We start from the raw sequence: 26,586 nt of genomic DNA, 5'->3' as shown, positions 1-26,586 counted from the left end.
GCAGAGAGCGCGCCCACTTATTTGCTGGAAAGGGCTCCTCCCGCCCCTTCCTACTCCTGCCCTCCCTCCTCCCCCGCCTCCCTTCCCCATATATTATTACTCTATGCCACCAACCTTAAAACAGCCCCATCGCGCTCCCTGTCCGAGACACGGGCGTGAGGGAGCCTTTCCCTCGCCCCGCGCAGCCTTCGGTCGCTGAAAGGCTTCTCCGGTCCCGGCCCCGCGGCGCGGAGCTGTCTGTCCCTGGCGGGTGCTGAACACGGCGGCGCGAGAGCCAGGGCCGGAGCCCTCCTGGCCTCGCCCCGGCGCCCAGAGGAGAGGTACGCGGCGAAGGACGCCGAGGGGGATGGGGGGAACCGGCGGCGACCCCGCGCCTCCGGCCTGAGCCCACCGCGCCCCGCACACAAAGCCGCGCTGCGGCCATGGAAGAGGAACTGAAGTGCCCGGTGTGCGGCTCGCTGTTCCGGGAGCCCATCATCCTGCCCTGCTCGCACAATGTCTGCCTGCCCTGCGCCCGCACCATCGCCGTGCAGACCCCGGAAAGCGAGCAGCACCTACCGCCCTTGCTTCACCCGCGGAGTTCCATGCCGCCTGCCACCGCCGCCGCTGCGCCGGGGCCGGGAGCGTCCGCGGGCTCCGCCGCCTGCCTGGACTCGGAGTGCGCGGCGGGCGGCGGCGGTGACCACGCGGACAAGCTGAGCCTGTACAGCGAGACCGACAGCGGCTATGGCTCCTACGCGCCTAGCCTCAAGTCCCCCAACGGCGTGCGGGTGCTGCCGCTAGTGCCGGCACCACCAGGATCAGCGGCGGCGCCGCGGGGAGCCGGCCCCGCCAGCTCCTCCCTCACCTGCCCGCAGTGCCACCGGAGTGCTTCCCTGGACCAGCGTGGGCTCCGCGGCTTCCAGCGCAACCGGCTGCTGGAGGCCATCGTGCAGCGCTACCAGCAGGGCCGCGCCGCCGCCACGGCCAAATGCCAGCTCTGCGACCGCAGTCCGCCCGAGCCGGCCGCGGTGCTGTGCGAACAGTGCGAGGTGCTGTACTGCGCTGCCTGCCAGCTCCGCTGCCACCCAGCCCGCGGGCCCTTCGCCAAGCACCGCCTGGTGCCCCCACCCGCACACCCGGGCGCCCCCGGCGGCGGCGGCGGCGGCGGCGACGGGGACGGGAAAGGGGCGGGCGGTGGCCGCAAGCTGCCGACGTGCGCCGAGCACGACCTGGAGAACTACAGTATGTACTGCGTGAGCTGCCGCAGTCCCGTCTGCTACCAGTGCCTGGAGGAAGGCAAGCATGGCAAGCACGAGGTGAAGGCCCTGGGCGCCATGTGGAAGCAGCACAAGGTGAGTCCCGTCGGCCGGCCAGGAGGAGCTGCAGCAGCTCTTGGTGCTGGGGTTTGTGCATCCCAATGCCCGGACTTCTGGTTGGAGTTTGTGGAATCTGAAGCTACTCATGCCCATCATCCTCCCGGACTTTTTTCCCCGTGGCACAGTGCTCTTAGCTCTCTGGTCTATCCTGACTGCCTAGCAACCCCACAGCTTCTGCTCAGGGTTAGAAAAACCACAGATTCCCTCCCATATTTGCCTCACCTTAACCAGCAAATCTTAGGCTCAACCACACCTCAGGCAGACACCTGACACCTGGGGTTAGCGAGTCTCACTAACTTGTGTGCGTTCCACAGTGTTTTTGGCCATCCATCCTTTTGTGGGTGGAAGCAGCTGCCTGTGAGGAGACAGGATGGTCCTTCCTTCCTTTCACCACCTCTCTTTCACCTGGGGCTCAATGCAAGCTGCCCCAACCATTTCCCACCACTTGTCAATGAGAAAGAGTGGCCCAGGGCCCAGGGCCACAGCCTAAGGTTAAACAACCCTCCCCTGGCATCAGGACCTGCTCCCTCAAGAAAAAGAGGAGGGTAATTGTTATTGGTGATTCACTTCTGAGGGGAATGGAGGGCCCCATTTGTCGGCCAGACCCATCTCATAGGGAACTCTGTTGTCTCCCTGGAGCCCAAATTAATGATGTTACTAGAAGGCTACCCAGGCTGGTACAGCCTTCTGACTATTATCCCTTGATACTTATGCAGATAGGGAATGATGATGTTGTAGTCAGAACTCCCAGGGCTATCAAAAATGATTTCAGGGCCCTGGGAGATCTGGTTGAGGGGACAGGTGCTCAAATAATTTTTTCCTCAATACCCTTAGTTGCAGGAGGGAATACCACAAGGAACAGGACAGCAGCCATAATCAACAAGTGGCTTAGAGGCTGGTGCAGACAAAAGAATTTTGGGTTTTTTGATCTTGGTAAAATTTCTACTGCACCAGGCCACCTGGCAACAGATGGAGTACATCTGTCCCAAAGAAGGGGAAAGGTCACAGTATATGAGAATGGCCTGTCCCCCAAAGGTAAAAAGATTCTGGGGAGGGAACTGGCAGCTCTCATCGACAGGGCTTTAAACTAGTTTCGAAGGGGGGAGGGGCTGAAACTAGTCCCCTCAGGCAAGAGTCTGGGGGCAGTAAGCTAGGGTCAGAGGCCAAACCAGCAGCCCAGCTGAGGTGCATGTACACTAATGCACGAAGCATGGGAAACAAACAAGAGGAGCTGGAAGCCTTGTTGCAGCAGGAAAGTTATGACGTAGTTGCCATCACGGAGACGTGGTGGGATAGCTCACATGACTGGAGTGCTGCAATTGATGGCTACAGGCTTTTCAGGAGAGATAGACAAGGAAGAAGGGGTGGAGGGGTGGCCCTGTACATCAGGGAGGCACTAGATGCCATTGAGCTAGAGATTAGGGACAATCAGGTTGAATGCTTGTGGGCAAGAATTAGAGGGAAGACCGGTAGGGCAGACATCCTGGTTGGAGTCTGTTATAGACCACCCAACCAGGAGGATGATGTCGACGAAGCATTCTATAGACAGCTTAAGGCTGTCTCAAGATCTCCTGACCTTGTCCTCATGGGCGACTTCAACCTGCCTGACATCTGCTGGGATCTCAACACAGCAGAGAGGAGGCAGTCTAGGAGGTTCTTAGACTGCATAGAGGACAGCTTCTTATCCCAGGTGCTGCGTGAGCCTACCAGGGGCAAGGCTATGCTTGACCTCCTCTTCACCAACAGGGAAGGGCTGGTGGGTGATGTGGTGGTCGGAGGCTGTTTAGGGGCCAGTGACCATGAAATAATAGAATTTTCAGTATTCAGTCAAGCTAAGAGGGCCAGCAAGAAGACCTCCACTCTGGACTTCCGGAGGGCGGACTTCAGGTTGCTCAAGGAAATAATTCAGAGGGTTCCTTGGGAGAAAGCCCTTAAAAATAAAGGGGTCCAGGAGGGCTGGACCTGCTTCAAGAAAGAGCTGATGAAGGCTCAGGAGCAGGCTGTGCCAATGTGCCGGAAGAGGAGCCGCCGGGGCAGACGGCCAGCCTGGCTGTGTAATGAACTTTTAATTGAACTAAGGGAAAAAAAGAGGGTGTATAATCTTTGGAAGAAAGGTGAGGCAACCCATGGAATGTTTAAAGAGGTTGCTAGGGCATGTAGGAGGAAAATTAGGGAGGCAAAAGCATATTTGGAACTTAAACTGGCCTCTGATGTGAAGGACAACAAAAAGTCCTTCTATAAATATATTAATAGCAAGAGGAAGGGCAGGGACAACCTCCACTCCTTGGTTGACATGGAAGGAAATGTTGTAACACAGGATGAGGAAAAGGCAGAGGTACTTAACACCTTCTTTACCTCAGTTTTTACTAGCTGGAAAGAACGTCTACCAGACAGCTGGCCTGCAGAACTGGCAGAGGGAGCCAGGGAGCTGCATGGTTTCCCTGTGTTCCATGAGCAAGTGATAGGAGCTCTCCTCAGCAGCTTGGACCCCCACAAGTCCATGGGACCAGATGGGATCCATCCTAAGGTGCTGAGAGAGCTGGCAGATGAGCTGGCCAAGCCACTCTCCATTATTTTTCATCAGTCCTGGCTCACTGGAGAGATCCCAGCTGACTGGAAGCTGGCCAACGTGGTACCCATCCACAAGAAGGGCCGGTTGGATGAGCCAGGGAATTACAGGCCTGTCAGCCTGACCTCAGTGCCAGGAAAGATTATGGAGCAGGTCATCCTGAGTGCAATCACGCAACACTTAGAGGATGGCCAAGGGATCAGGCCCAGCCAGCATGGGTTTAGGAAGGGCAGGTCCTGCCTGACCAACCTGATCTCCTTCTATGATCAGGTGACCCGCCTGGTGGATGTGGGGAGGCCTGTGGATGTAGTCTACCTGGACCTCAGCAAGGCCTTTGACACCGTTCCCCATAGCAAACTCCTGGCCAAGCTGTCAGCCCATGGCTTGGATGGGAGCACACTGCGATGGGTTAGGAACTGGCTGGAGGGCCGAGCCCAGAGAGTGGTAGTGAATGGTGCCACATCCAGCTGGCAGCCAGTCACCAGTGGTGTGCCCCAGGGATCAGTACTGGGCCCCTTGCTCTTTAACATCTTTATTGATGATCTGGACGAGGGCATCGAGTCCATCATCAGTAAATTTGCTGACGACACCAAGCTGGGGGCAGGAGTTGATCTGCTGGAGGGTAGAGAGGCTCTGCAGAGGGACCTCGACAGGCTGGGCAGATGGGCAGAGTCCAATGGCATGAGATTTAACACATCCAAGTGCCGGGTTCTGCACATTGGCCACAGCAACCCCATGCAGAGCTACAGGCTGGGGTCAGAGTGGCTGGAAAGCAGTCAGGCTGAGAGGGACCTGGGGGTGCTGGTCGACGGTAGACTGAACATGAGCCTGCAGTGTGCCCAGGCAGCTAAGAGGGCCAATGGCATCCTGGCCTGCATCAGGAACAGTGTGGCCAGCAGGAGCAGGGAGGTCATTCTGCCCCTGTACACTGCACTGGTTAGGCCGCACCTCGAGTACTGTGTCCAGTTCTGGGCCCCTCAGTTTAGGAAGGATGTTGACTTGCTGGAACGAGTCCAGAGAAGAGCAACAAAGTTGGTGAGGGGTTTGGAACATAAGCCCTACGAGGAGAGGCTGAGGGAGCTGGGGTTGCTTAGCCTGGAGAAGAGGAGACTCAGGGGTGACCTTATTACTCTCTACAACTACCTGAAGGGAGGTTGTAGACAGACAGATGTTGGTCTCTTCTCCCAGGCAAGCAGTACCAGAACAAGAGGACACAGTCTCAGGCTGCGCCAGGGGAGATACAGGCTGGATGTTAGAAAAAAGTTCTATACAGAAAGAGTGATTGCACATTGGAATGGGCTGCCTGGGGAGGTGGTGGAGTCACCATCACTGGAGGTTTTTAGGAGAAGACTTGACGGGGTACTTGGTGCTGTGGGTTAGTTGCTTGGGCAGAGTTGGATTGGTTGATGGGTTGGACGCGATGATCTTGAAGGTCTCTTCCAACCTGGTTTATTCTATGTATTCTATGTATTCTATGTATTCTCATGGAATGTTTACAGAGAAGTTTCCTACGCCTCAGAGAGGTCTCTCTTGCCACTTGGTTCCCAAAGAGGCCAAGAGGAATTGCTGGAGGGACCTTCATGACACAGCAATGAAGAAGTAATTGTAGGATGGAAGGGATCTGGGGAAAAGTAAAGCTTTTTCTAATTCACAAAATGTCACAGTATGATTTCCTTCAAGTGATGCTCCTTGGCCTTCCCTGGAGCCCTGGGAGAGGCATCAGAGTCAGCCACTTTTGCTGCACAGTGCATTTACCAGGATCTGGTAGAGTTGCTGGATTACTTGACCAGGCTCTGCTTGTTGGAAGCAAAACTGCAAAAACTTGAGTAAAGAGCATGACATGACCTTAGAATTTGGAAGAGTGTATGGAGTCAGCTCTTTTTTGCTAAGAATGGTGGACCCTGGAAAAATTATTTATTAGTATGTAAGAACATAGAAAAGGGACTTCAACCGTTGAGTGGTGAGAGCAGTCCTTTTAGAATTTCCTGCTGTATTAGGGTGATAGGACTTCCCCCAGAGCTGTGCAAAGAGCACTCAGACAGCTCTACTGGCCTCAGGATTCCCTTCATCTCTCCCCTCTCCGCTGCAGTCACCAGTGAAGGAAGCACAAAGAGATCCTTTCAGACACTTCAGGAGAGGACAAAATCAAGACTTGTCTCATGGTCCCTCAGCCATGGAGTGACTGAGCGAAACTAGGCTAAGATGTTTGTCCAAGTGAAAAAATGGCTTTTGATACTAAGATTCAAAAAGATACCCTTTAGGGTGATTTGCCCTTGTTGTTTGTCCATCTTCAGTATGTGTTACACTTTGAAGGCTCTACCAAGAGCTCAGCCACCTGTTCCTAGCTAGCATCATGGGTATTTGTGCAGAGGAGTCCTCTTGGCCCAGAAGAGGCAGATGCCAGTGGCAGAATCCACTTCTGAGAAGATTTATTTCAGTGAGCAGGGACTGAGTTCACTGTTCAAGTGTGGCTGATGTTTTGGAGAGTGTGAGAGGCCAGCTTGTGCTGTATTATGGTCTACTTTGAGTTAAAACTATTTGATGGCTTTTTAAACAATGTGATAAAGTCTGATGTAATCAAAGCTCACAGTTATTTTTTTCCCCCTTTCCTACTGTCAAATATTGCTGAAAGAGTGAACGGTACCCTGATGGTTTGTATTTTTATTGCATTTTTTATCAGACTAAGGTATCACAGAATGTGGCTTTTGTTTTGATTTACAGAACCAATGTAAAAAATCTAGTGAAAGGAAAAAAGTATTGAAAGTTAACTGATTGTGGGACTCTAAAACTGTGTTCTTGTGAGTATTATTTTTCCTGGAGCAGAAAATAAATATGGAACCATATAGCCAGACAGCTTAAATTGTCAGCTCACATTCATTCAGCATAAATTATTTTGGAGTTAGATCCTTCTGCTTAAAGGTAGTTCTCAAATACAGCAATTTCTACAAGTTTATTACCTGTAGTTACTTTTGCCAAACCATTAATTACTTACATTGAGTGGTAGGCCAAACATAATTCAAGGTTCATGTGTTCTCTCCAGATGCTCCAGGTGTAGTGGGTAGAGGCAGCTGGAAGGGTGTGTATGTAAGCCTTCTTAACCTAATATATTTGGCCGACTGACAGTTTTTCACCATCAACTGATAATCACCTGTTTATCTCCTTCTAAGGCCAGTGACTGGTATTCTTCACCTAAGAAGGGCTGCCAGGGCCATTTCACAGAATGACAGGGGTTGGAAGGGACCTCCAGAGATCATCATGTCTAACCCCCTTGCCAAAATCAGGAGCACCTAGGACAGGCTGCAAAGGAACATATCCAGGCTGGTTTGAAAGTCTCAAGAGAAGGCGGCTCCACAACCTGTCTGGGCAGCCTGTTCCAGTGCTCTGTCACGCTCACTGTAAAGAGTGGCGTGGAACCTCCTGTGTTCTAGCTTGTACCCACTGTTCCTTGTCCTGTCACTGGGCAGCACTGAACAAGAGACTGGCACCTTCATCCTGACACCCACCCCTCAGATATTTATAGACATAGTCTGGTATATGTAAGTACCAAAATGCTGAAAAAAGGCACAGGTGAATTAGGTCTGTCAAGGGCAGGCAGGCAAGAATTTGAAGGTAGGTGTTGGAGTCCAAATGCCTGCTTTTCTGTGCTGGCTTAGAGAACTGTGTTCCCAAAAACATGTGGGGTATTTTGGAATTCAGTGTCAGGGCAAGCTTATCTAATCAATAGTCAATCTGCTGCTAAAGGGAGATGGAGAGAAAACAAGTTAAATGAGCATGAACTGTTAGGTTGAAAAAAGACATGGGTGTTATCTGGTTCATTTTCCAACATCAAAGGAAGCAGCTGTCTTCTGTGCCCATTTGAGTTTAATTACACACCCTTGTTATCTCTCTGTTCCTCTGTTTGAAGCAGAAACTTGGTATCCATCTCCAGCATCCATGTTGTTAGTTGCAAGATCAGGTAAATAACACCAGGCAGAATACTCTCTCAGGAATTACCAGTCACAGTCAGTGGTGCTTGTAACATTTCACTTTGGCTTCCATTAAACGTTTCTGCAGCACAAAAGATGGCTCTGAGTGTACAGGGCGTTTGTTATGCCTTGGTTGGTTTACTGAGAGCTTAGTCATGTAGCTCCATTTGATTTTAAAGGGAACTGTATGACTAAATTCCACTGCTTTGTAAGGTATGTTTTACAAATACTTTGAAAAGCAAGGCTATTATCCTTAAGTGGGGATCTAGTCTTCTTGGCTTCAAGCTGCAGTTGTGTTAATGCAACCACAGGCTTTAATGAACATGGCAGTTCTCTTACAAGCCCTTTGAACAATGAGTTGTTGAGTTTCTATTGAAGCTCTTTGCAGTGGGTGCGTGCTGGGAGCCAGGAGTGACTGTGCTAATTGACACTGGTACATATGCTGGCTACAGGTTGTCAGCAATGACTCAGTTTTGCTATGGCTGCTGTGATGCCCATATAAAGCTTTTGGCTCTTCTTATCTGGTGAAGTGCACTTCAAAATGATACCAGAGCCAGGGCCAATGCTGGAAAAGTGGAAGTTTCACTTTTGTTGGGATCAGCCATTGGTTTTGATTTGAAAGAAAGGAGCCCTTGTCCTCCTGGGACAATTTGTTCATTCCAGTCAATACAGAGCATGCCATGCTTTTGCCTTGTCACTTCTTTCCCAGTTGCTCTGGAGTATGCTGGTTCCACCTTGTTGCATTTGTTACAAATGAGTTGTAGTAAAGTTTGGCACTAATGTAGTACCTACAACTGGGCTAAAAGGGAAAAGTTGTGTGCATATCAGGAAAAGAAAACGTAGGATGGCTTCTTTCTCTATAATTCAGTCTCAGCTCCCAGTCAGGGCTTGTACTCACTTCCCACAGGCAGTTCCCAAATCTGTCTCAGGAGAAGGCCCACAAAGAGAATGTCTAACCAGTAGAACTCTCACAATGGGACCTGTCTGGTAACACATTCGTATTGTGTCTGCATGGACTGACAGGCAGAGCAATAGTTTCTTGTGGCATACTGAGGCACAGACCCTTGTGGTGTCTATGAAGGAGAGGCTTGACACTGGATAGCTAAGAGAAAAGGGCAGGATCCACTTTATTGTGAGAACACATGGCTTATATAGTCTTTCTACCACAGCACAAAGCAAGCATGGTTCTAGCAGTACTTTTCCATTCTAGCAAAACAAAACTTACCTAAATGGTCATTGGCTGAGCATTTCAAACTAATTACACCACTGAAGTCAACACCAGGTGTCCATCATCTGCTCTCTATCCTGGTACTTCCTAAGGTCTCTCTTAATGAGGGTGTCTGTTTCTTTATCAGTACACTGTGTTTCAGGCTCAACAGTGATTGACTCTTTGACTTCTTCAATCCCCACAGTTTCTGTAATCAGAGGCAGGCTTCCAGAGAAGCTGCATCAGGGTTGCTCTGGTCGTGGTGGTTCTGGGGCTGCCATTTCCTTCAGAACTGCCATTCCCTCCCCATCTTAAAGATCATCAAAAAGCCTGTGGTTTGGCTTAGAGGTCTCAGGTGAAAGGTGAGGAAAGGAGAAGTTAGGTCTTCAGGGTGTGCTTACAGAAGACATATTACATATGTCTCACCAAACAAAAGTTAGAGGAAGAGTTTTTCCAACTATTGCAGAAAGATTAACTCTTGTTGGAGTATGGGAAAGTGAAGCCACAAAGTGACATTACTATAAAGTCTGAAAATGCAGATTTGTCTCGAAGTCCTAGTGTATCTCAGGTTTGGTAGGATCTACTACATTTGTAAAGAATTCAGGCTTTAATTAAGAAAAGTGCTATTTTGGAAAGCACTTGGGGTTTTTTTCAGCATGACAAATGCTGCTACGTAAGTATAAGACTATTATCTCCTTATATATGTGGGTAGTTGTCTTACAAAAAAGGATTTTGACTTACCAAGTCACTGCAATAAAGTGGAATGTGCAGACGTAATACTCAACTGCTCCCACATGCATATTTCACCTTTATTAAAGCTTACCATAATTAAAATCTTAACCATTCTTTACTAGTACAAACACTCTCTGCGTGTAAGAATACGTCTGACAGCCAGTAAGCCTTTTAACACATTATTAATCATCACAACCAGGGATTAGTAAGAAACACATTTACGTTTTATCTCTAATTTTCCCTGATTTTTTCCCTCTTTCTTTTTTCTTTTAGGCACAGCTGTCTCAGGCTTTAAATGGTGTTTCAGATAAAGCAAAAGAAGCTAAGGAATTTCTGGTTCAATTGAAAAATTTATTGCAGCAGATCCAGGTAAGTGTAGAATGTTTTCTGTTTTGATAATACAGTAATCAGTAGAACTGAGTGAATAATTTATTTGATTACTTTGTCTCCTGTGTTCTTCTCATCATTCCTGGAATAATCTAACCTTTCTTGAATGGATTTGCTAGGCAAAATTATTCATCAAATAATGCCTGTAAGCCCCTCTTAGCTTCTAGACTGCTGTTTATTGCAAGAAGTTGATACTCAATGCTGGACACCTGAGCTGTGTGGATTAGTATTTGATTGAATTCATTGGTCACGCTTGTGGGTTCTTTCCTGACTGCGGTTCCTTGAATTGGACATTTAGGCACATTCAACACATTCAAAAATGTTCTACTTGGTTTTTATTTTACATTTTCTAAAAAATTGTGCTTATTTGTTGACAAGATCCAGTCAACCAGTCTATTTGTAGGAAGTAAAAAAAAAAAGATGAAGAAACAAATGCTGCTAAATTGATGTGGTCATTTATTGAAGCAGAAGATGTTTTCGTGCCTATAATTACCCAGCATTAATAGTTGGAATAGGGCTCATGGTGAGTGCAGTAATTGAGGGCACAAACCTAAAAGAAATCAAGTTCCAATTTCAACCAAATTAGGACTCCTCAGTGCTGGAGGTCAGCGCATCCTCAAGGTCCTTTTCATCCTGCAGTGTGTGGCTGGAAATGTGCCACTGTAGTCTGAGCTGTGCAGTGCCAAGGAGGGGACACTTGTTATATATGTTTATCCTGGAGAAGAGAAGGATCAGGGGTGACCTCATTGCCCCTGTACACTGCACTGGTTAGGCCGCACCTCGAGTACTGTGTCCAGTTCTGGGCCCCTCAGTTTAGGAAGGATGTTGACTTGCTGGAACGAGTCCAGAGAAGAGCAACAAAGTTGGTGAGGGGTTTGGAACATAAGCCCTACGAGGAGAGGCTGAGGGAGCTGGGGTTGCTTAGCCTGGAGAAGAGGAGACTCAGGGGTGACCTTATTGCTCTCTACAACTACCTGAAGGGAGGTTGTAGAGAGACGGATGTTGGTCTCTTCTCCCAGGCAAGCAGTACCAGAACAAGAGGACACAGTCTCAGGCTGCGCCAGGGGAGGTTCAGGCTGGATGTTAGAAAAAAGTTCTATACAGAAAGAGTGATTGCCCATTGGAATGGGCTGCCTGGGGAGGTGGTGGAGTCGCCATCACTGGAGGTTTTTAGGAGAAGACTTGACGGGGTGCTTGGTGCCGTGGGTTAGTTGTTTGGGCGGTGTTGGATTGGTTGATGGGTTGGACGCGATGATCTTGAAGGTCTCTTCCAACCTGGTTTATTCTATGTATGTACCTGAAAGGTGGTTGTAGACAGGAAGGGGTTGGTCTCTTCTCCCAGGCAACCAGCACCAGAACAAGGGGACACAGTCTCAAGCTGTGCCAGGGGAGGCTTAGACTCGAAGTGAGGAAAAAGTTCTTCACTGAGCGAGTCATTCATCATTGGAATGGGCTGCCCAGGGAGGTGGTGGAGTCGCCGTCCCTGGAGGTGTTCAAGGGGAGATTGGATGTGGCACTTGGTGCCATGGTCTAGTTGTGAGGTCTGTTGGGACAGGTTGGACTTGATGATCCTTGGGGTCTCTTCCAACCTTTGTTATACTGTGATACTGTGATACTGTGATATGCAGCGGTGGTGCTCCGCAGCTGTGAGTTTTCTGTGGCACATACACCATCTCCTCTACGATATGTCCACTCTGCTGCTTGGTCATCTTTCATCAATAAGCAAGTCCTGTGCTTGTTAGTAACAGAAAGACAAAAGAAAAGTTCAAAAATCTGTGTTTAGTTTAGAATTTAATAATTTTAAAAATCCACTTAACACTCCAGATGATGAATTCACAGCCAGATGTTGCAGGGCTGCCTGGCTACCCACCCTCACAGTCCTCTGTGGTCACATGGGGAGGCAAACAAACCAAGGCTGAGAAACTGGGTAAAAAAAACCCAACCAACCAAACAAAAAAGCCAATCTAACATAGTAATTTAGTCTTCTTTCATTGTCCAAGGTGAAGGACAGGCATCTCTAGAGAGCAGTTCTTCATATAAGTGTGAACAGTGATTATAGGATGGGATAACTCATCCCAAAGAGTAGTCTATCACCAATCTTTTTTTTCAGTCACCTAGCTCCATTAAAAGTGCATTTTTCCCTCCCAAAACCTAAGGGTGGCCTGTATCAACTATTTATGACTCTGCTATAAAATTCTTTAATGTGTTCAATACAGTCCCTACCAAATTGCTCTGCATAAGGGAGCTGCTACAATTAGATCAAAAGACCAAGCCATTTACTTGATGCTGCTCAGTGCCTAAAATGCTAGAGGAGAACTCAAAAGAGGAAATTGTATACAGCAGTCATGCTCTAACATTTCGTTATGTCTGGACACAGAGCAGAATCTGACCCTTGCATTTTGAGCCAGGGTCCATCGTGCGTCTGAGTGAGGCCATTGATTTTAGCAAACCAAGCCAGCAAAACTAATTTGCTGCATATTTATGCCTAAGTAAAACAAGTCTAAGGCACAGCTTTGAGACAGTCACCTGTACACTTTAATCCTAAATGAGCTCCCCTGGCATGATTTTCTTCTGTGACAGCTGAACTCTTTCCAGGTGATGCTCAAGCAGCATTTGATGATAGCACATACCGGGGAATACTCCTGGTCAGCAGGTTTGGTACAGATGCATTATTTGAGGGTAAAGAGTTTAGACATGCCATCAGCTGATCTGTGCCTTTTGACATTTGAATAAAAAGAAGAATTCCTGGACTGTTAGTTGGGAGAAATAGTTGTAGTCTTTGTGTGTAAATTTATGCCCAGAACCATGGGGTATCTCAGAGGAGGTTACTTCTAATTGAAGTCTATGATGGTTGCCACACACGCATGCAGGCATTTACCCCACAGCAAAAGTTTCTTTTAAATGTATGCTTACGCAGAGGACTGAGCAAGATGTACATTTTACTATGCAGTTTTAATGCATGGCAGACCAGACAACCATCTCCATGCTTTATCTCCTCTCTGAGTTTTTCAGAGCTACCAGGAGCTGTGGTTTTATCTTGCCTGGGGCAATTTGCAAATTCATAATATACTTTTCTTTTCCCTACTTGAAGATCTTTGGATTCCCTCTTCTTTTTTTTCATTCCCTCCTCTTTTCTGAGGTTACTTTAAAATCTCTTGGCCTTTTCAGAAACTGCCTCCTCATCACCACTGTTGCTTTCTTGCTTCTGTCACTGTCATTATCTGATTTTCACATTTTCCCATCTGCTGTAACAATTTCATTCTTTCTCACTCAAAAGAGGCATATTGCCAAACACCCTGTTTGATATGTGAGCATAAAATGGAGAGAAACGATGTACTACAGCATCTGATTCAGGCTCTGTACACAAACCAGCACTTCAAGAGTAGTTGGGTGGAAATGGGCGTAAGGGGGAGTTGGGTGTGATATAAGCTGAGGAGTGAGAGACACAAACAGGAAGACTTTTAAGGCAAACCTGTGAACAGTAACTGAGCTGTCTGGTATCTCCCCACACCCATCTTGCTGGCAGGTATAGGACTGTGATGGGGGTCTCTCAGGGTAGAGTGGCCTGCATCCTTCAACTGGAGAATGGGATGCATAGATTGCAGTGAGGGGAGGGAATACAGTGCTGAAAATACTGCTCTCAAAAGAATGAAGAAAATGCACATGAACAAAACAGAAAAGAAAGAACATAAACAGAAGAGCTGTGGAGGTAGTATAGAGTTTGGAGTGTACAGTGACCACAAGAGATGATGATTCTTCAGCATGTGTTTAAAATCTCAACATTTAATGCCTTTTTTTGTCTTTTTGGGGTGTGTGGTATTTGGTATTTGGGAGGAAAGCTGATAGGACAACTGAGCATCTCCTGAAAGAGGAGCTTGAAAGCTTTTTCCTTCTAGTCTCATGCACAAAGGAAGCAAAGAAGAGCCTCCCTTTGATGGGGTACTAGAGCATCACTTTCATGACCAAAGAAAGCCATTCCAAGAGCAGGGGCAGCTCAGGATCTTATAGTGCCATCTACTCAGATTTCTACAGCTGCATGGGTTTCTGTGGTAGCATGCTTTGATCTAAATTGATAGGACAGGGAATACCCAGGCCCTACTCAAGGCTTAGTGTGTTATACCTCAGATGCTGGCCTCTTTGTAGCAGAGAGTTTTGTCACAATGTGAATGAAAAAACACCTTTTTTTATTCCTTTTTTTTTTCCTCCCCTTTCTTAATCTAATCAAATACATGCCTCCCCTGCCAAGTGATAGCTATTCTAAAAACAATACTTGGAGCAATACACATATCTTAGGGCTTCATACCTAACTAATTTCATTGCAATAAGCCTGTAGACCAAATGCTGGTCCATAGTTCTGTTCTAATTGCCATGGTGTAGAGCCAGTGATTTCAAAGTTGCTACAGTGGGATAATTAAAACAGAATGCAGAATCCTCTTCTGCATGTACATGCATGCACTGTGTACGTTAGGTTTAGCTTTGACATTATGTTGTACTACATCTTTTGTCTGGAAAGTGCCAGTAAATCAAGGTTTTAAATAAACCTTTATGACATAGCATCTTACTGTTTCATATTATAGTGTGCAGCTATTGATGGTGCCACTGTCATGGGGAGTTGGACTAAGTGATCTTCAGAAGTCCCTTCCAGCCCCTGCCATTCTGCGATTCTGTGTGATTCCATGAAATCAGAAAGGAAACATAAATGCCAAATCTTTTCTGTGTAGAGAAATCAGATAAGAATGAGCAATAGCTTCAGTGTAAAATATGTTTTCTTAAATGAGTGTGACTCTTATCTTCTAGGAGAACGGGTTGGATTATGAAGCCTGTCTTGTCGCTCAATGTGATGCCTTGGTTGATGCATTAACACGACAGAAGGCAAAACTGCTCACAAAGGTGACCAAAGAACGTGAGCACAAGCTGAAGGTGAGCACAACTCTCATCAGCTGAGCACAGTTGTTGCTACTTGGTGTTGCTGCATATTTTGTCAAGTCCCCATCCCTTTACACCATTGAGATTCCTAGAGACCAAATCCTAAAGGCCCTCAGCAGGTTCCAGTTCAGCAGTTTGGTGGAACTGTTCTTCTAGACTTAAAATTAAGCATATACTTCATCAGTTTGTTGAATCAGGCCATCAGTCTCCATTTATCTGATTGTTTAGGGATATTTTTTGAGGTGCTTATGAGTGAAACCTATGAGTGGTTTGGATTTTGGGACCTTCTGCCCATGTAAAATGCTGGGATTTTGTTATCTCTTCAAACCTCAAAAATTCAAGCGATGCAGCTTCAGAAATCCAGAAATACTCCAGCCACTCAAAAGATATTAAAGAAACAGTAAAGGTAGGTGGGGAGAAGAAAGCTATAAATGTTTGAACCAAGTAGCAGTCAAGAGACACCAAAAAACTGTCTGAATAGGCACCTTTCTTGAAATGTTGAACAACACATGTGACTTTGAGTGCCAGTAACAGTACAGTGTCTTAGACAGGAGAAAGAATTGAAATATCTAATATCATTTACAAAGAATAAAATCTACCTGAGCTCATCATTTTAACCCCCCAATGCTTAACAAGAACAAACACTTAGGTCATACTGCTAACAGCACAGCTGATCCTGCAGTTCATTCCTGCTAGGCTGTTGTACCTCAGGAGCTGTGCTATTGAACATGGTGCTATTAGGACTAATCTACAGCCATGTGGCAGCAGAATCAAGTCTAAAATCTGTAAAAATGAGATGCAGCTTTTTTATTTCTTAATCCCAGTAATGTGTTCCTAAAAAGAGCAGGATCAGTGGTGAATTGTGAAGAGAACAGTAAGAGTATAGCCTTTAAGAAAGCACTCCTGCAGTTATCCACTATAATATTTGCCTTTTAAGGGAAGGATTTTTCAAAAGCTCAGATTTTAGTGGAAGTTTGATTGTAAATGTGAATACCACAAATGCAGAAACATATTCTGTGCCTGGAGCAAGCCTGATCTTTGAGCAATTAATCTGCTCTGAAAATTGAGATTCCCTGTGCACAGCATTTTGCCAAGCTAATTATCGGTATTTACAGTACAGAGCAAATGAGTGTAGCTGATGGAGATATGGCAATGGCCATATGGCAGCTAAATTAAGCATAGCTTAAACACACTTTTCCATTTGCTGTTTCTTCTGAAATAATCTTCTACAATTCACCATAAGCCGAGTCAGTTGTCAGAACTGTACTGATGCTTGTTTTCCAGGTTGTTTGGGACCAGATAAATCACTGCACACTGAAGCTACGCCAGTCAACGGGGCTTATGGAGTACTGCCTAGAAGTTATCAAAGAAAATGATCCCTCTGGGTTTTTACAGGTATTTTTCTTTCTGATTTTCTGGGGAAAAAAAACCTAAAGATGTTGAGAGTTAAATCTAAAAATGCACAGCTTTATTAATTAGCCACTTCCACATCCAAGGTAGGATCACCTTAACTCCCATTAGTACTGTCTAAAAGCTCAGATAGTCTGATGACTGCATGAGCATCCTAGCAAGGGATGGCTTTGACCAGCTGCACTCTACCGAAGCGTGGAGCTAGCAATCACACCACTTCCCTGACTGCTGCTATCTTTCCTCTTGCCAACCCTTCCTTCCGGAACAGAAGAAAGATGCTATGTAGTTAATGGTAACTTCCTGCAGAAGATTATTTTGTTTTCACCTGAGAAACAGCACAGGGTCTTACAGAGCTCCCTGATGAGTTTTGAGAGATCTATGACTCAGCAGTACTTCTCCCCCTTTTGCTTCTCCCCTTTGTATTACCCTTTCCCATGTGAAAGAGTTCTTTATACATTTTGCCCTGTGAGGAAATCAGCCTTAAGGGCTTGCATGCAGCTTTGCTTCACTGGGGGTTTTGCACCTCAAAGGGCTCCAAGACCTCTCCTGAATCTGGAGAATCGAGGTAACCCCTCTTTGAAAAATAGGGCTTAGCCAACAAGTTCCTGACAGAATATTGTTTCTTGCATGCAAGCAGGGAAAGTGTCTATTGATGAGATAAAACATCTCATCCAGTTAATTATTTTGACTCGTTAATTCTATTGCTTTTATTAATTATTTTATATTGCCCTATTAGTTTTGTTGCCTTATTAATTGCCTAAGGAAAAAGGCACATCAAGTAGCTCGTGGCTGTCAGCTGTGCACACATGAATGGGTGAATGTCCAGGGACTGTTACAGCATCCTTCAAACCCAGGATGAGAACTAGCTGACTTAAACCTAGTAGCACTCCAGATTGATTGTTGCTGTTATGTCTGGTCTCAAGCAAGAGTGGGGGATGTGCAGTGTTTATTAATTTTAAGACTACAGAGACCTTAGCAGACTGTCAGTTGGATACTGTAGGACAAATGAAACCTTTAGGTCTTACCTATGTGCTATCTAGATACATGTTCTATTTTCATTTTGGTTTACTTTTCCTGTAACCTTTGTTGCTTCATTCTTTTCAGTCACCTTTTATAAAAAAATACTTCTGTTTTTACCCTTTCCTGGTTTATCTGATAAGGCTTTCCAGGCAACCAATAAACACTGGAGTACTGTGTTACTTAGAGCAACTACTCCAGCAGTCAGGGTAATGAAATACAGCCAAGGCATCTAGCACCCCAGTGAGTGACTCCAGTGTTGTAGGAAGGCTATGAGAAGCTTGTCTGCTTGCTTCACAGACTGATTAGGAGCTGTTGATGCAGGGGCTCAGGCACAAGTGTCTTCCAGTGACAGTAACCAGGAAAGGGATCTGAACTACTGCTATAAAGAAAAAATCTGTCTCGCCTATCCAGAAGAAAATTCTGTTCCCTGTGAGTTACAAGAAGCTCAGTAGGAAGACCTCCACATAGCCAAATGGCAGCTTCACTGAACTCAAGGACAGCCAAGTTCACTGATTTCCACAGAGCCAGGAGTTTACTTCCAGAAGAGTCTGTTGTTACCATCCTTGTCAAACTTTTGGCCTGATGGTCTGTGAGCTGACCAAGAGCAAAGCTTTAAAAATGAAACTCAGTTTTGGTGTAGTGATAGAAAATCCATCATATTCTTTGAAAATCTGTATGACAAGTTAGCACTCTCCCTGTGAGAAATATACATCTTCCTTTCCATCTGATTTTTTTTATTCCTTTCACCTTTCATCCACTGAATGGAAAGACCATCTAACATTTAAGCCTTTCGTTTGTGCAACTGCTTTTTAAACAGGAGAACGACAGTAGACTGTGAAGGTCAGAGAAGATAGTGCAGAAGTATCTGTGGCATTCAGGGCATGATATGTAACATAATCTTAACAGGCTTTATAAATGTTATTTCTATGCTCTATCCTGAGGTGTGATTTGTTTTGAAAAGACAAGATGAACAGGTGTGACATAAATGGACCACACCCAAAACCCACCAGATCCCACCTCAGTTGTACTGTCATATTCCTGCTTTGTTTGTGCTGTATCTCACAGGCTCCCTGGCACTTTTGATGTGTGTATCTGCCATTTCATTACAAGCCTGATGCTCTCTTTCAGATTTCGGATGCTTTAATCAAGCGTGTTCAGGTATCTCAGGAACAGTGGGTCAAAGGAGCCTTGGAGCCAAAAGTATCTGCTGAGTTTGACTTGACTCTGGATAGCGAACCTTTACTGCAGTCAATTCACCAGCTGGATTTTATACAGATGAAATGTAGGGGTGAGCTTTTATTTTATTTTTTTCCCTCTGTTTTTTTGTGCATGTGGTGAAACAGTGCTGGGAGGAACAGGGGCACAGAAGTACAAAAGAGGATTGACTTGAAATTGCTGGATAGTTTTAGGTGGTTTTCAAACAAATTTCAAGCAGATTACTGGGTGTATACTAGAAAGGTTTACTTAGCTCACATGCAGTGACCTGAACAAGCTCAGACAGATACTAGGTGCAGTTAAAGATTTGAAAAGGTAAGTTCTTCAGAGTAGGGCTATCTACCAGCTTTGAAGATTAAAAAGACTGCTGCTTGAAACTTTGTCATTTTACTGTATTGCTAGATTTAATGTGGGGAATTCAAAATACCAATTAGCCCTATCTTTTCAGGAACAGTTAAAGTAGTAAATAAATATTCTTCCCACACACACATGCTTGAATAGGGAAAAAACTCAAAGTCTGGTTTATATTTAGACTGTGCTGCAAACAGTGCCCAGCTTAAAAAAAACCTTATGAGACAGGGAAGAGGAAAGTAATTCCTGATCTTATTCAAGTTATCTTAATGATTCCAAAGGACACACTAAAGGGAAAGAAAGTTAAAAAGTATTTAAAAGCAGAAGCTGATGAACAGTAGCAAAAAAAAAAATATATTAGCATCATGTGCTTGGTTTATATGGAGCAGGATGAGAACTGCATCAGAATTAGATAGATCCATAGACTGGCTAGCTTTGAAGGCCATTGTGGTCCCTGGGAATGATGCCATTTGCTTCCTTCAGTGGTGATTCAAGCCTTAATTATACATGTGGGTGACAGGGCAGAGGCTGCCAGAAGTCAGTGAATGAGTTAAGGATAATCAAATCATGATGTCAGATGTGCTTTTTTTTTTAACTCCAAACAAGCATAAAGATTTCTGTTCAGTTTATGTGTTCTCTTTGGCCCTAGTTGTGAACCTAAGAGACCCAAGATGAAATAATTGGGGTAGATATTTTGCCAGATAAATATGTGGAGAAACAATGGATAAACAGTTAAAGACCATGGTCAGGTCACCAAGAATGTTTTGCATCTTGGCATAAACAAGCTGTGTTAAAATTACTCGAAAAGCATGTGTCAACTACTCCTTATAAGCCAGGAAAACAGAGTCAAGTGAGAAAGAGTATCACTCATAAAACTCCAAATACTGTCTGCACTTGTCTTTTTAAATCAGTTTATATTTAATGATGGCCATATTTATTGTTAAATATCTTTAATACTAATCTTCCACCACTCTTCCTCCCAAGCATGTAAAAAATTTAGTTAAACTATCCACTTAGATTGATAATTAACCACAGGTCACTTGAGGTAGGAGCAGCTTAGTTACGTGGCTTTTGACTATTCATCTGGCCTTAAGGTTGAAGACTTAGGAGACTTTAATTGAGACAGGTTCAGTGGAGCTTTATGAAAGATAGTGCTGTCTGATACACTCTCATTTATCATACAATCGCAGTGAAGCTCTGATACTGAGCTAGACACAGTCTGAGAAGCAGGGAAGAAGATAGGTCTGCTTCTGCCCAAACCTGTGCAAAGCTTAGAAAAAACCTTGTGCTTTGCTCCCCAGAAGCACCTTAATGATTAGCCCTCAGGAAGGGCTTTTTCTTGGGCTGTTTTGGCCCTGACTATGCATTGCATGCCCCATCAGATTGGTCAGCACAAATGACATAACCATGTACACACCATGCAAAGAATGGTGGAAGCGGTGTTACCCTGGCCACCTCTCCTGAAGGTGCTTAAGGAATTGCATTACCTCCCCCTCACACATTTCTGTGTCCGAGCAGAACAAGCCACCAACTAGTCTCAAACTAACATTCATGAGTATTGAGGATGGAGGTAGATTTATACATTTCATTTTATGACATTGGATCTGTTTGCATTTTAACTGTTCAGTCTGACACTTTGGCTTTTATTTTTTCTGAAATTTTACTTCTCATGCATAGTGGCCTTGGGTCTAGAAATACAGGTACCACAGAATAAGCAACTCAGCATTTCAGCAGCAAGCGCCTAGACTTACCGGGAACATCCCTTAGCTGACCCTGAGAAGCTGGTGTTGCAGGGCAATACTTTGCTGTTTATCACCTTCGGGACTAATATCTTTCTAAGCCACTACTTTTGCAAAGAAAAATCTTCACATCTGCTTCTCTTTCTCCAATCCTACCTACCCTAGTGCACCGGCAAGTCATCAGTCTTTGCCAGATGTTGGTGCTGAGGCAAGTGTTACTGAGTTGTCATAACAAGAGTAGATGCATTAATGACATCAGAGATGACCTGTAAAGGGAGTTTTGGGGAAATCTACAAGAATAGGACCAACATGGCTTTTTGAACTGCAAGTTGTTTTATTCTGAAAGCTTTGCAGTGCTATTGTTATTAATGCTTAGTGCATGACTGAATTTCTGTTGCTTTATTGTTTTTTTTCTAACTCTGGCCTCATTCAACCTCAGTGAGCTTGCATGGGTCATTTAGAGTGAAAGCAGGCTTGTAAGTAAACATTGATTCACTCTGTTCGATAAAGAAGAATGAAAATGAGAACAAATCACATTATATTTGCTTTGATGAGTTGCTCATATACCTTACTGGTGGACTCTTTATAAGCCCATATCTAAAGTTCATCTCAATAAATAAAGATCAGGGCATGCTTTTTTCTCTTTACAAAATGCAAAAAATCTATTTGGGAACAAATTAAATATGCAGGAATATGGTAGGTGCAGAGGTAATGCTTTAAGCAGTCACGTTGACCAAAATATCTCACCAATAGCCCTTTGGAAAGAGTCTTACACTCCTGAGGCTAACTGACTTGCTGAGACACGTGCACAGCTCCAGTAATTGCTGGCATTTTGATCTTTCCCAAATCTCTTTCCTCTATCCATGTTTTCTTCTATCTACTGCTTTTACTGAGTGCATCAGCACAAAATTCCTGTCCTCTTTGATGACTGGCTCAGTGTGTACATAACATTTCCTTCGTTCAAGATAGGGGCACAGACAAATATGTTCCAGGTTTGCTTTTGTTCAAACAGCTGGAACTGTCCTGTAGTTTTTTTGGGTTTTTTTTTGTAAACTAGGTGCAAAATAGGAAAAAAATATTGCTGTTCTCTACTTTTCTGTTCCACCTCTGAATACTCACATGCTGCTTCTTGTCAGGCGTGACTCGTTCCCTATTGTGCAAACCAGTCCATAAAGGTTCCTTAGACACTTCTCCAGGTATAAATCTCTGCTTCTCCAACCGTGAGCTGCACAGCCCTGATAATGAAAGAGTAACAGTTTCATTGTTGGCTTTATGCCTGATTCTGTCTGCTCTGTGTCATGGACCCAGGTTTTTACTTGTAGTCTTTAGTTCTCCTTTTGGTAACACTGGTGGCATGGCACTTGCTGTGGCACTGACTCATGCTGTTACACAGGGCCATACTGTGGCTTTGGAGGAGGTCAGAGTTTTCATGTTTCTGAGAGTCCTGTTTAACTGCATCTAGTCCTCTAAAAGTAAATCTGGGAGGGTGGAGGGCATCATTACACAACTTGCTTGTTAAGAATACAAATAGCAAACAACATTTTAGAGCACATCACTCTGTCCTGTGAGATGATCAGCTTTGAGATACATTGAACAGTGGGTTTTTGAAACTGCTGAGCTGACATGAAACAACAGTATCACATTTTTTAGCTAAGTGTGACCTCCTTGAAGCACTATTAATATAGCAGGACATCATTCAGCTTCATTAATAGGTCTTGATGTGCCAATGCAGTATCATTTCTTGCTTTATGTTTTTAAACTTTTCCTTCAAAAACTCTCTAGAGAACTTTAAGCTGAACAAGAACTAGGACAGCACTGTAATTTAACATTTGAGTCTTTGGTGTTTTTTTATGGCAATTAGCCTATATTTTTCTTAGTCCTGTCCTATTGCTCTTCACTATGAAGTTTATCCCAGTGTCCCTGTTATTCAGCTTGCTTCACACTTTCCTATGACCTTTGAAAACATTTGCCTTTTCTCCTCCCAAAGGGAGTCTGAGATAAGGCAAATATCTGCCTATCCAGATCCACGGGAGGTGGCAGGAAGGCAGGCAAAGCAAGTGACATCCAGCAAAGCTGCACAGCTGCTTGGTGGGAGCTTCTTCAGTTACCATAGGTTGTGCAGTTCAGGCCACAGCTGACCCAAAGGGAGTAGGAGGCTGATAAGGATTACTCACAAAAACAATCATCCAGTGACACAGTAAAGCAGTTGAAGTACTTCCTCATAGTGTGTGGGACTCTGACATACAGGGCCAAAATTCGCTGCCTATGGGAAGTGGGACCAGCAGCAGTATACTGTGTGGACACGTACTTCATGACAGCATTTCTATTTCCACAATTAAAAGGGTACTATTAAAACACCCTCCCCTGGAAAAATCTGTTTGTTTTTTTTTTAACATTGTGCATTACATGAACAGTGCTTCTTGTTGTTCCTAGGAGATTTTTGCAGGGAATTGGAGATGATCTCTGAGGTCTTTTCCAACCTTATTGATTCTATGATTCCATGAAGTTAGTGATTTATTGAGAGGTGAAGGAGTACTCTCTGTTTTGCACTTTATAAACTTCAGGAATTAGATTTTCATACAGTTTTGCCAGAGGGAGTCTCAGAAGTGAGAAGGCCCCAGTGAATGCGTTCTATGAGGTTTACCAGTTAGCTAAAGGCCCTATCTTCTCCCTGGCTCATCAATCACTGGGAATGCACAGGCTAGCAAGCACAAACAAAACCTAAACCTAAAATGGTTTACCTAAAAAAATCCCATTATGTCTGGATCCCTTGTTTTCACATTTTTTGACTCTTGTAATATCTCATTTCTGTTACTTCTCCAGAAGCAGTGTCTCCTAGAGAAAAATCTGAACTTTACATGTGAAACAGCAACAGATTTTTATTTATGACACCCTGTGAATCATCCTTAAATATCAAGGAACAGGAATAAGGGTGTTTTTTTCACTCTTCACAGCAAGCTCTTTGGTTTCAGACCGCAGCCATTCTTCTGGGATACCAACCATCAGTGTTCACTCTGGTGATGGATGCCAGCAAAAAGCCACAGCAGCTCCTACACTTTTTATTACAAATGTGATGTTGACTTGCATGTCACTTACAGAGCAGGGGTAAAGACTTAGCCCCATCACACAGTAATGTCCATTTTCCTGTAGACTGCTCAGTACACAAAACACAAACAATCCTCTTTTATCTAGAGAGGTATAATAGGACAAAAGTGCAGCTCAAGGGCTTAGCTCTCATGTATACAGAGGGAATGAAATAAACTAGATGCTCAAGCAGAGTAGATAAGAGGAAACTGACATTATTAAGAGCTAAGTCAATGAATGCTCAGAGCACTCAGCTCCTTGTAAGACACAGTTGAGTTCTGCAGAAATGATCCTGAACAGTAAAATTCAGCCTTGGGCAGAAGACCAAGCAAAGTCTATGCATCAGTTACATCCCACTTAACCTGTGCAGTTCCAACAGTTCATAAGACGCATGCTGGATCTCTCTAGAGGACCGATTTTTTTCTCTTTATAGTTTCCAACAAAGAGTGAAAGGCGAGAATTTAGTTGTGTTTAGCAGAGAAGGTGTGGTGGAGGCCTCTTTCTTGCAGAAGTGTGGCTGAATATTTGGTTATTTTTGTTATCAAGATGCTGGTTTGGTCAGCAGTCTCTTGGTGCTTCTCCTGAGCAAGTCACTAAAAAGCCTCTTGGCAGATAGTTTTGCACCTGTAATTTCAGAGAGGAGAGAACCACAAGCAGTCTCCTGTGGTGAATTTCCTTTTACTACCTGAGCCAAAGGAATTAGATAAAATTTGGAAATGGAACAATTTTCTTTCAGTTGCTCTTAAGTACGGTTGCCATAAAGATAACACATCCAAGGTAGTTCTTGTGGTGTGTTAGACTACATTTTGTGAAAAACTCAGTTGTCAAGAATTGTTTTCCTGCTGTCAATGGAGTTCAGGCTCTATACTGCTGCAGCTCTGGGCAGAGTGGCTGCTCTGAAGAAGAACCCAGTTCTTCATTAATGAGCTGGGCTTCCTGTCAGCACTGCATCTGCCATGACATCTCATGGCCTGAGACACCCCCTGACACCACTGGTCCCTTTTGGGGACAGTGGGGGAAAAGTGCTCGAGTGTGAGAAAAAAATTGTTCCAGCCAGTGACCCCTGGAAAGGAAACCATACGTAAGTCCCCAGACTGTAGTTATTATGCAGCACCAGAAGCATGTCCAGATATGTTTCTGTTGATGTACTTCATCAAAATAATTTGTCTAACCAAGTCATGACATTTTTAACATCATTATTACTGCCTTTTGTTTCAAGGAAGGGAATGGACCCTCTTCCTAATGAATACTGACTCCCATGCAAAGGGAGGGAGGTGAGCGATCACCATACTGCTTGCAGCACCGACCTAATAGGGCAGGGCAGAGTTACACTAATCTGTACCCAGTTCCTCTTACAGTGCCACCCGTCCCATTGCTGCAGCTGGAGAAGTGTTGCACCAGAAACAACAGTGTGACATTGGCCTGGAGGATGCCACCTTTGAGCCACAACCCGGTGGAGGGTTATATCTTGGAACTTGATGACGGAGATGGTGGCCAGTTCCGAGTGAGCATTTCATTCAGCGTTTATTTGTCTGTCTTTGTATGTGAGTTTCCTCAAGATACGGATTTGTGTCTGAGGGTGGGAAGAAGAGGTAGAAAAGGTACGGGTTGTCAAACCATACCTGCTTCCATTGTGTGGATATAGAAAGTAGTACAGATGCTGCCTATTTGAAGGCCCCCCAGCTTGGATTGGAAGTCTGGGTGAGCTTATCCTCAGGACTCTGGCAAAGAGGGCCTTGACGTCCCTCTGGAGTGTACCCGAGCAGAAAATCCCATACTAGCCTACAGAAGGTGAAAGTGGTTCATTCCACAGAACAGACATTTCTTTGGAGAGCTCATCTGTTCATGCACCCCAATTCAACAGCTGAGATTCTTGGTCCAGAAATGCAACTCAGTTTTTCCTGGTTTCATAAGTAAAAATGGGATCCTGCATGAAAATACAGGAGTGCTAAATCTTTTCTCTGGAAGTGAATGAGACCAGGCTGGTGGAAGCTTTCCACAGACATGAGGTGATGAGTTTAGTAAGCATGGGAAGGCATCCTGAGTCCTTCCAGACCCTCAGGGTGATGCCACAACTGCTTGCTCCTGGATGCTGGTGCAGGGTACTTATAGGCTCCTTCTCACCACATCCTGCTAAACTTCAGAAATAATTCAGTCAGCTTTCTCTGATCCATGTCCTGCTGGAAGCTGTGGCTCTTCCCCCTCAGGCAGGCTTCATCCTCCTCTTGCTCCAAGACCTGGCTTGACCAATGTATTCCTTGGGGTCTACTGCCTTGAAAGCATCTGGAGATGCTTTCATTGGAAATGAAGTACAGATGCTTTCTTTGGAAATGGGAAATTTTGCCAAAACCATTATGATGGCATGTCTTTGGGAGCTTCTAGCTAGAAACCTAAAGGTTCCTCAAGCTGAAAAATTGGCTTGGAACGAGTCCACCTGAGGAACTGCCTGCCTGTACCAAGTGAACACCCATAGCCAGCAAATACACCTGATTTGGATTCCCCTCATTAGAAGAGACAGTGATATTGGCATGGCATCTTGAAGTGTTTCTGGAAAGTCTCGTCAGTTCCTTGGTCCAAGTATCATATTGCTTGGATTTGAAGAAGCTGGCCTTCACTACTGAAA

At 45.0% G+C, this 26,586-nt stretch overlaps 1 protein-coding gene across 3 annotated transcripts in view; it reads left to right on the top strand.

Annotated features, from left to right (window-relative positions):
• Positions 1–220: 220 nt before the first annotated feature.
• The window catches only part of TRIM67 (tripartite motif containing 67), a 38,002-nt gene continuing 11,636 nt past the window's right edge, over positions 221–26,586 (top strand). Inside the window, exons 1-6 of one of the 3 annotated variants that reach the window (XM_054162827.1) lie at positions 221–1,334; positions 10,105–10,200; positions 15,016–15,138; positions 16,429–16,539; positions 18,703–18,856; positions 25,322–25,467. In XM_054162827.1, coding sequence (XP_054018802.1) covers positions 423–1,334; positions 10,105–10,200; positions 15,016–15,138; positions 16,429–16,539; positions 18,703–18,856; positions 25,322–25,467 — 1,542 coding nt within the window. In that variant the 5' untranslated portion in view covers positions 221–422. Of the gene's footprint in view, positions 1,335–10,104; positions 10,201–15,015; positions 15,139–16,428; positions 16,540–18,702; positions 18,863–25,309; positions 25,468–26,586 lie in introns of all 3 variants that reach the window. The other 2 variants (XM_054162826.1, XM_054162825.1) reach the window with 2 other exon arrangements.

Source organism: Dryobates pubescens, chromosome 6, assembly GCF_014839835.1.
Source record: "Dryobates pubescens isolate bDryPub1 chromosome 6, bDryPub1.pri, whole genome shotgun sequence".
NCBI lineage: Eukaryota > Metazoa > Chordata > Aves > Piciformes > Picidae > Dryobates > Dryobates pubescens.
The sequence above is the reverse complement of the archived record's forward strand: the minus strand, read 5'-3'. Positions and strand labels throughout refer to the sequence as shown.